Here is a 10,620-nt window from a genome sequence, read left to right as displayed (position 1 = left end):
CTGCAAAACGATACTGCACAGTCCTGAGAGTTTCTGCAGAGAGTTCCAGAAGCCATGGGACATCCAGTTAGAGCTATGGGACCTGCCAATCTCATCTGAAGTGAAGACAGACAAATGTTGATATTTTCATCCAGTTAGAGCTATGGGACCTGCCGATCTCATCTGAAGTGAAGACAGACAAATGTTGATATTTTCATCCAGTTAGAGCTATGGGACCTGCCGATCTCATCTGAAGTGAAGACAGACAAATGTTGATATTTTCATCCAGTTAGAGCTATGGGACCTGCCGATCTCATCTGAAGTGAAGACAGACAAATGTTGATATTTTTAGCAATTTTTACTAAGAGGAAGATAGTACCAAAAACGAAAAAGAACAAAAAGGCTAAAAATACATAATTCTTGCTTCAATACTGCATGTTATAAAGCAGGGATAAAAGCTCAGTATTTAGAATCTGGGATTTGACAGGACTCACTATTGATAATTCTACTGATAATTCTAAATTTTGGACGGGTAGATATTATGCTAATGCTAAGAGAACTTTGTTAGCCTCCGGGGAAAAAACGGATTGTGACGGAGCAGCGGAGACTCGGCCGGGGGAGGTTCGTTTGATTGACATGCCTGCCTTTCTGGCTTCAGCACTCAGGTGTTCCATGAAGGGGACAGTGTCTTTTCAGTGTGCGTGGAAGCCATTGCCTAGATTTCAGGCCCTAGTGAGCTCTTCCCCAGCTAACTCCTTAATCACCATGACTTTCGTTTGATGCCTTCCTTCTGGTCGCTCTTTCTAGTTCATAAAATTCATGTGTACTTTTAAAACCTTTAGCTTTTAAACTTTCAATCGATTATACTATCATAATGTCTAAATGGCATCTGTACAGAAATTTATTAAAATGTTTACATCACCCCAGGACTGAGCTACTACTATCACCTCCGACTGGTCTCTGCGGCCAGCCTTGCCGCTTTGACCTGACCCCACTTCCCGGCCAGAGTCACCACCTACAACTTCTCTCTTTTACAGATTTGGCGTAGATCTGACCTCAGTCTCCAGCTCCCACCGCCTTCGTCGCCTGCTCCTTCACGCATACCCCACGTTCTGGTCACATGGGACTGCCAGTTCCCCAAACGCTGCTTCGCGTGCATCTCCATGCCTTCTCACGGGCCAACCCCTCGCCCGGAATAACTTGTCCCCCAGCATGTCATCCCCCTGTTTGTTTCTCTTCAGCCTTTTGAGACGCATCACCTTTTCTGGGAAAGATAAACTCCCTAGGGGAAGCTGACCCCTTGGGCCCTCGGTCTCTGGCCTCTGCGCTGTTAAGCAGAATGGCAGAGGTGATTTTAAATGGCTGCTTTCTGCTAGACTCTGTTAATGCTTCTTTTTGGCTAAATACAGGCCCCGTGAATCAGTCATTTTCTCATCATTTAGCAAAGTGCCAGGCACACCGTAGGGACGTAATGGTCATTGAACTGACATGAATTGTGGCAGATCTGATATTGGAAACTCATTTTATTAGGGATCTTAACATAAGTTCCAACAAAACACTGTCAACTAAGCTACACTTACGAATTATGCAGACTACTACCAAATCACGATGGGGCACAGTGACCCCAAACTCCTTACTGTTGGAAGAAGGAGATATGAGAAGGATGTCATTCTGTGATTTTCATAGTCTTTGATATACTTCTTGTACAACAGCCTTGGCTTCCTAAAGGTTTTGAGGTCTTTCGCCATGTATGAAAACACAGTCAATGAAAACACAAGACTGAAGACATGTGTGACACACGCTAGGACTCACTTTGCTGGTGTCCACCCAATCAATTTTTTAAAAGCCTGCCATCATCCTCCCGACCTCAACATGTTCACGGAATTTGGACCTGACCAGTTTTGGAGCTTTTAATGCAATGGATTCTCCTTCACCTTTCTGATCGTGCAAAGGAATAATACCGCATATATAAACATACCACCCTTCAATCGAAGGCCTTCAGTTCTTTCATGTCTGCAATTACAGTTGTAGCTTAACATTTTTATAAGGACTTTTACAGAAAGGTCCTCTGAGATACCTAATGAAAACTTTCATAATGTCTTTCCAAGTATATTAAACAGAGCGAATTCATCCCATTCTATATAATTCATCTTATATTCTACACTATATCCACTTCTCCTTCTGTTAAGGAAATCTGACCCCCAGAACTGAACGTCTTTTTCAAAGTATGCTCTTTGTTCCAGGCTAAAGAAAAGCATTTAAAATAGCATAGCCCGAAATGTGCATTGCTATTTAAATAATTGTTGATATATTGTCTCTAATAAGCTATATGGAGTTATTTATGGAGAAAAATGTTAACTATATTTATTCAGGTTTAAATATTAGTGGCTAATTTTAAATGAAAAATGACACCGCGTCAAAATGGTTGGTATGCATAGATAAATTAGAAAAAGATCTTTGTTTTTCTTTAAAACTATCAAACCATAGTGTTTAAAAGTTTAAAAATACTTAAATATTTAAAAGTACTTCTATTAACTGTATTTAGTTTAATTACATATAACTGTATTTATGAAATCCACCCTCCCACACAGCAGTGTGGTCACAGTCTGTTTAGGGCGATGGAATGTTGGCTTGCTACAGACTTCCCCAAGTGGAGTTAGTAAGTTAATGGGTATGAACATATTTTGAGTTCCTGGTGCATATTTCCGACTTGCTTCTGAAAAGGTGACACCACTTTATGGTATCATAGGTAATGCCTGAAAATATGAATTAAAATCTGCTTTTTGCAGGAATACTACTACTTTTTAAAAATTTTGCTAACTTAGTAGATACAAGGTACATTATTCGAATCTACATTTGTTTGCTTTCTAGCAGAGTGGAACATTTTCCCATAAATGTAATAGTCGGATTTTGCGTGTGCGTGAATCATTTGGTTATGTTTTTTGGCTGTATCTTTTGAAACCTAGTTCAGTGTTTTTCTCATTGGTATTGAGATACGTATTGTATGCATACATATATAATATTCTTCTTTTCTCTTATCCGTTTTTTCACTGTTGTTTGCCTTTCAAGTTTTTTTAGTTTGTTTATTCCTTATTTTAAAAGGCCAGGAGATTCTCCGGGACGGTAAACGGGGGCAGCCACAGGCCTCACCTCATGTGTTTTATGTCTCTCTAGATCACTGGTAACTTAGCTGCCTGATGTGCAGTGTCTTGAAAACTGTCCTTTTATATAATTTGTCCGTGTTTTGGTTGTTTCCAGTGGCAGTACAAATTCGATCCCTGTGACTCCATTCTGTTCAGAACGATAATTTCTGTAGGTTTTCTGGGATCCATTCTTGTGTATGGATTGAAGTGAATATCCCTTTTGATTCTTTTTACTGCACCCAAATTACTTACTCCAACATCAATTACCAAATATTTTCTTTGCTGCTTGTTTTTGGTATTTGCCCTGTATTATGTCAAATATTCCCTTACATTAGGGTCTATTTCTGGATTAGCTCTTTGGAAAAGGGGCTCCATTTGTCTATTTTTGCCTGAGAGCATATTTCCTCTCCTGCAGCTGCTTTGTCATATACTTTTCATATCTGATAATGCTAATCTCCCCTATTATATATTTCCATTGTGTCCCTCTGAGAATTTTAAAACCGTATTGTTATATTTATTTTTTTATATCCATTGAAGAAACATTTTGTCAAATTTATAGAACTAGTCTTGGATTTTTCTTAAGACTGAATTAAATATGTAAATTAATCTGGGGATGGCACTTAGACATTTTATATATTTGTCTTCCTATCCAGGAGCATAATATAGCTATTAATCTTCTCCACGTATTCGAATCTTTCATTTTAATTTTCCATAAGGTGTTTTTAGTTCCTTCACAAAGATCTTATAAATTTAAGTTTTCTCTCAAGTACTTTGTGTGCGTGTTTTGCTAGTGGAAATTGGCCTTCCTCTTTTCAGTTTGTTTTCCTACAATTATGGATAAAATATTATTGATGCGACAGGTATGCATGTGTGTCTCTGTGTGTATATACTTGAACCCGTCTAGCTTCTTATATTCTATACTATGTCCAGTTCCTTTTAAAACTGAATTCTTGGCTTCTCTAGTTATATAATGATGTCACTATAAAATAACGGTATTTTTGTCTTGTTATTTACCATACTTTAATAACCCACATAAAAGCAGACTGGCTTACTGGGTCTTGAAAGTAACTATAGTATACAGTTATATTATAAGAAATATTAGTCTGGCTCCCAAATAGAACGGAAAATAAATTGAAATCTTCATACAAATCTTTTAAGAATACCACAGGGAGAATCCAAATGTCACGCGAAGCAAAAATTTTATTTTTTCTCTCTACCTACTGCCTATCTATCTAATAGTACACACAGGGAGTTGCCCTTCTCTTCGACTGTCTCTCTCTCTACCCTAAGTTCTTCAAATGCTGCTCACAGAGCATCAAGTCCTGTGCGCCCCCTCCGCAAACTTCCCTGGACTTCCTGATAACTCTTTGCCATTATATTCTATTAATTTTATCTTGCTGGCATCCCCAGTTCTCTACTTCACCATTACCCTCATCAGTAAAGAAAACATCCCAGTGGCAGGTGCTCGGTGGAAGTGAATGAGGTGAGGGGGGAGGGACTCGGGCTGCCCACATTTCCAAGTTAGTGCTGAATAAACAGATGGCTTCAAACGAACTTCATTAGTGAAGAAAATCTAAACATTTTTAAGTCCTGCAGTTCTCTAAATAATGTTTGAGAGCACTATTTATTGCATTTTATAATATATGGAAGATTTAATGAACCGCTTTCTGTAAAATTGTACACAATTTTCAAATTTCGTAAGTTTGAAAATTTCTGGTCCACCTGAGGCGCCCAGGGATACTGCCAGATGCGCTGGAGACCAGGAAACTGCTTAGGTGCCATCTGCTGGTCCCTGTAGGTAGAGCAGGCACTCGCTCCATAGATTTCCAAATCATTTTTCTCAACTCCCAGCTCCCCGCTAGTGCATTTCAAAATAATCGGAAAGATCATTGTAATTTTGGGTGATAAGACGACCAGTCACAAAATTCATAAGAATTTAAGTGACTTTTTTGGGGGGACACAATATGGAGAAACAGCTACTTAATTTTTCAGTCACTGAATTTACTCATGTGGGACACAATATGGAGAAACATATTGTTTCAGTCACTACTTAATTTTTCAGTCACTGAATTTACTCATGTATTTGCCGGCACTACCAAAACGGAGATTTCACATGCTGAATTTACATTGCTAATATATGCCTCTTATTTCATTTCTCATCAATAGATATGTTTTAAGTAGACAGTATGCCATCCGTTGTGTTATGTGATACAAATAATCTACTACAAATAAAATTTTGAAGTTTTGGAACAGTTTACTTTTATTATAGTTAGAAAATTCTCCATTATCCCTATAACAATGCTACTTTCCTTCATTTGCATTCTTATACACCTTTCTTGAACAAGAAAAAGATATAGATACAGCTTACGCACATTTACATTCATTTTTCACTTGTTCAGCCAATAAATATATTGTCAATCACGTCTCAGGCCCTTTGTAACAGGGTTTAGCAGTGAGCAGGAGAAAGCTCTGCCTTCAACACCACCCTTGGACTAGGGAAAGGCCTGCACCCTGCATATCACAAATACATAAAAAATAAATTTACTAAAAAGAGCAGGAGGCTGTCTCTCTAAACCTGTCATTTAGCGCTGCTGTCGCATAACCTGTAACCCCAAACGTCCCTTGTCTGATTTATGTGTCTAAGCTTCAGGGAAGCAGGCTTCTTGTCTTGTGTCTGCACATAAGACAACCCTGTTTGAATGCTCTGAAGGTGTGTGGACTGCGCTGCCCCTGGTGCAGAGCGCAGTGGGGATTTGAAGGCGGAAGTGCTTGGGGAGGAGAAAAGAAACCGATGAACTTGACATGCTCTTCTTTCAGACCGCATGACAAGAACAGATTTTTGCATAATGAAGTATTATTTCTAAGTAGTTCCAATCGTGTAGTTTCTTGTTTCCAATTTATGGTTCTGGGTGTACTCGTGAGTTAGTACAGTATTCTCTACAACTGGTTGTGGTTGCTGAGGATCATTTAACAATGTCAAATAATTCACATGACCCTTATTTGTAAATGGGTAGATAAAGATAGAACACGAACGGTGTTGAATGGTAAACTTGTGAATAATTTATTTTTTATAAAAATATTGAGGAAGGTAATATTTACCAAAAATGTTTTAAACTTTAGCTTTAGTTTTATTTAAAACTTTATTGTTAGTTACAATCTGTATTTTGTTTCCTTAGAAGATAAATCATTTGAAAACATTGAAAACAAATGAGAAATAAATGTATTGAGTTTTTACTTGATTTATATATTTATGAAAATATTTTCAGACTTTCTATACTTTGAATATAATTAAATTTTATTTTTAAATCTTTTTGATACTTTTTGTGAATAGAACACAATTTGTGAAAACCTGGATTAAGCAACATAATTGGTGTTTTTGCTGACAGGAAGGCAAATTTTTATGGGCTAAATATATAGGAAATGTATCAGCTATATATGTCTTTGTTACTCAACCAAAATCATTAGCCAGTCAGTACTGTACCCAGACAGGAATAGTAATAATTAAGTGCTGTCATCTTTCACATTTGGCGGTCTTTCATCCATATAAAAACATTTTTTCTTTTGTCATTATAAACGTTTTTGTGTCAAAGTTGGAGGTTATAACATTTCCTAGTTAACAGTGCGTTGGCTTGATTTATAACTTTTAAAGACTGACAGTAGATGAGTTTCCATTTGTACTCCTGCCCAGCTCCACAAATCTTGGGGCAGGCTTCATGCCAGCCTACATGCAGACAGAAGTCCAGTGAAGGCATGCAAGAACTAAATAGGTAAGCAAACAAATCAGATCATTTCAGGTCATGATAAGTCTGTGAAAAAAATATGAGCTTGGTGTATCTGAAGGGCAGAAAGGCACCTGTGGTGACTGGAGTAGAGTTAATGTTGAGATCGGTCTTGTCTGGGATGACCTTCATTTCTTCCAGAGTTCTCATTCAGGTCTCAGCTTCGATGTTCCCTCTTCAGAGAGTCCGTCCCCATCTACTCAAACTAGCGATGCCCTCCCTCCATCGCCCCCATCATATGGTTGAGTGATTGTCACCACAGCCCTTATCACATTACCTGGTGGTTTTCTGGTTTGTCTGTTTGCTTACCGCCTGTCTCTTCCTGGTGGGATGTAAGTATTTCAAGAGTAGAGGCCTCAGGTTTTGTGTTTACTACCACCTGCCTGGCCTGGCATAAGGCACGCACGGACTGAATCAAAGCACCTGTACTCTGGATTAAAACGGGTGAGGTAAGGGAGGTAGAATATCCTTTAAAGAATAATTCATTCATTCGAATCACTCTTACATATTTGCTTTTGGGGGGGCAGAGTCCTTGCCATGAACAGTAATGGAAATGAGTAGAATTCATCATTCCACCATTTAAAATGCCCCATCAGATGAAAGAATGTATGATTAAAACACGATCTGTGAAATAGTGTTTATCCTTTCATCAAGAAATATGTATCAGTTATAGCTAAAATTATGCTCTTGGTTGGGGGCCATCCTGCACCTAAGGCAGGAAGATGGTGGCCACAAAGAAGACAAAAAAGTCTCTGGAGATGATCAACTCTAAGCTCCAACTTGTTCTGAAAAGTCAAAGTGTGTGCTGGAGTACAAGCAGACTCTAAAAATAATCAGACAAAGCAAAACTGGTCATTCCTGCCAACTACCGCTCCGCCTCGAGGAAATCTGAGATAGAGTACTATGCCCTGTTGTCCAAGACTGGTGTCCATCACTACAGGGATGATGATATTGAATGGGGCACGTGTGGAAGATGTTATCATTGATCCCGGTGATTCTGATATCATTAGAAGCATGCCAGAACAGACTGGTGAAAAGTAAATTATGCAATTTTTTTTCTTTAATAAAACTAGCCAGAGCTTGTTTAAAAAAAGAATAATAGAATAAAATTAGGGGATTAATGAAAGTAGAAAGAGCCATGAAAATCATTTTTAGACAGAATTACAGAGCCACATCTGATCTATAACCGATATTTTAAATGCAAATAACTGAGAGAGTGAGTTTGCTCTGGTCCTCGACTGAATTATCAAACCGGAAGACAGGCATGAAATCACAAACACTGAGGTGGCAATAATCAGAAAACAGTCACGAACACATCCAAAGAATTATTTTAAAATGGAGAAAATGATATAATTCAAGATCACGATGTGTTTTTAAACCAAAGCTTTAAACAATAGTTCTATTTATGAATATCTGACTTTCTTTCTTCTAGTTTAGAAACGAGTTTTCTAGTTCACTTCCAAAGCGAAATTCCACGTGGCACCGTATCCCATTGAAACTGACATATGAAGGGTGGAACCAAATACCCGGGGAAACTTTTTTATTTTCGCTTTGATGAGGCTTTTGAAAAAATAGTGAACAATTTTTAAGTGAAAAGGTAAATATGTCTTGTGGAATAAAATAGGCCTGGATTTCATTTCTTACTACTTTCATTTCTCCCCAAGCTGACTGCTTCTGTGAAGGTAAAATTCCTGTAACACATTAGGACAAAAACATTCCTTTGGGAGATCTGTTTGCAAGGATGAAATAGGTACCACCGGAACTTTAAAAATCACGTTATTCTCTGCAAGGCACGTGAAAAAGAGCTAAGGAACGACCTGTATTAATAACTGGAGATTATTTGGGTTGTTTTAAGCGCACACCACACCTGGCTTGGAGACCGGACAGGGCATATCCACGAGGGACACTTTTCAGCAGCATTAACACGCAGCGACGCCAGGAGGCTCGGTGGCCCGGGCGGCGTGCGGGTTAGTGCAGCGGGACGCGGGGGAGGGGGGCGGAAGCAGCTTGGGGGCCACGAAAACTTCCTACGTCTCGGCTGGGGAAGCAGTTATAGCCACATAGTCATTTGTTAAAACCCACGGAACTGTGAAACTGAAGTGGGTTAGTTTTTAGATAGCTCAAGGTTAATTTTGAAAAAAAAAAAAAAGCCCTCAGTGATGGCCTCCGGGAACGCGCAGCGGTGCCAGGCCGGCCCGCGGCTCCGGACGGCGGCACCAGTATCTGCAGGAAAAAAAAAGCCCTCAGTGGTGGCCTCCGGGAACGCGCAGCGATGCCAGGCCGGCCCGCGGCTCCGGACGGCGGTACCAGTATCTGCAAGGAGGCTCAGCTCGCGAGTCCAGGTTGAATGACTGACTCGGGCTACGAATCCTGAGGCGCACGCAGAGGCCGGAACCTTCGCACGCGGACAGGGCGCAGACGGCCAGTCGCAGCGGAGGGACACATCCGGACCCGACGCCGGAAGTCCGCTGAAGGGAGGCGGAGTCATCGCGTCGCATGTTCAGCAAGCTTGGACTTCTTCTCTCGCCGTAGGACGTGAAACCGGAAGCTGGATCAGGCGTGCTACGGATATCCGAGCGAGGGCCGGGCTGGAGCCCCATGTGGGAGCTGCTGTGAGGAGTTGGGGTTCCCCGTTCTGCCGAAGTCGAGCTCTCGGTGAGTAGGAGCTGTGGGTCGGGTGGTGACCAGGGCAGGGGAAGGCGTCTGCGCGTTTCCCGGTCCGCGGAGCGGGTGCGGGACAGCCGGTTCTGTGTATGCGACAGCGCTGGATGCGGGGTGAAGCTGCTTGTACGTGAGGCGTTTGCTGCTTGCAGTTAAGCGGGAGGTGACTTAAGTTTCGTAGAGAATTCTCACGGGGGTATGTTTCTCAGCCCGGGCTTCAGAAATCCGCTAGTGTGAGAGATGACGTCCTTAGCACAGCAGCTCCAGCGACTCGCCCTCCCTCAGAGTGACCCCAGTCTCTTATCTAGAGATGAAGTTGCCTCTTTGTTGTTTGACCCCAAGGAAGCGGCCACCATCGACAGGGACACCGCCTTTGCCATTGGTGAGCTACCCTTTAACTTACAAAGCTGTCGGAAGCGTTTCACTGGATGTTGCAGTATTTTCTTGTTTTCTGACCTGCTCTCTTGCTTAGCAGTTTCTAACTTGTTGACTTAAGTTGTTAAGGGAAGAAGAATGACAGCTATGTGCTAGATGCTTATATGTGTACACGTATTGGTATCTGAATTTCCCAGATGCAAAAACAGGGTGAGGGAGGTCATCTAATGTGTAGAGAGGGAGACCAGCCTCAGGGGGCTGGAGGCAGTGGCTGCGGGGAGGAGCAGTCTTCCCAGAGGACTGGCCTAGTTATTGTAGGGGACATTAAAAAAGAAAAGAAAAAGAAAAAGAAAGGCCCTTGCCAGGAAATACTTTTTGTTCTCCTAGTTGGGGTAATACAATTTGTTCTTTAGTGACAAGCTAGAAATCTGAGTTTGTGATTGTACACATGTTTAAAAAAATCAGATTTTTAGGGGTAAGTAGAATTGTAAAAAAAGGAATGAGATGAATTTGTTAGCACGTAATCGTTAAATAAACCGGCCTTTTCCTAGGATGCACTGGCCTGGAAGAGCTGCTTGGAATCGATCCCTCCTTCGAGCGGTTCGAAGCTCCGTTGTTCAGCCAGCTGGCAAAAACCTTGGAGCGCAGCGTTCAGACCAAAGCGGTGAACAAACAGCTGGATG

The 10,620-nt window shown here is 41.0% G+C and overlaps 1 protein-coding gene and 1 pseudogene across 1 annotated transcript in view; both read left to right on the top strand.

Annotated features, from left to right (window-relative positions):
* Window positions 1-7,197: 7,197 nt before the first annotated feature.
* LOC112470025 lies at window positions 7,198-9,058 on the top strand (annotated as a pseudogene).
* A 352-nt stretch (window positions 9,059-9,410) lies between these two features.
* The window catches only part of HEATR1 (HEAT repeat containing 1), a 44,025-nt gene continuing 42,815 nt past the window's right edge, over window positions 9,411-10,620 (top strand). The window contains 3 exon segments of the mRNA XM_025039065.1: window positions 9,411-9,556; window positions 9,772-9,944; window positions 10,489-10,619. Of these exon segments, the coding sequence (XP_024894833.1) occupies window positions 9,803-9,944; window positions 10,489-10,619 (273 nt within the window). The 5' untranslated portion in view covers window positions 9,411-9,556; window positions 9,772-9,802.

The sequence above is a fragment of the Pteropus alecto genome, unplaced genomic scaffold, assembly GCF_000325575.1.
Source record: "Pteropus alecto unplaced genomic scaffold, ASM32557v1 scaffold189, whole genome shotgun sequence".
NCBI classification, from domain to species: domain Eukaryota; kingdom Metazoa; phylum Chordata; class Mammalia; order Chiroptera; family Pteropodidae; genus Pteropus; species Pteropus alecto.
The sequence above is the reverse complement of the archived record's forward strand: the minus strand, read 5'-3'. Positions and strand labels throughout refer to the sequence as shown.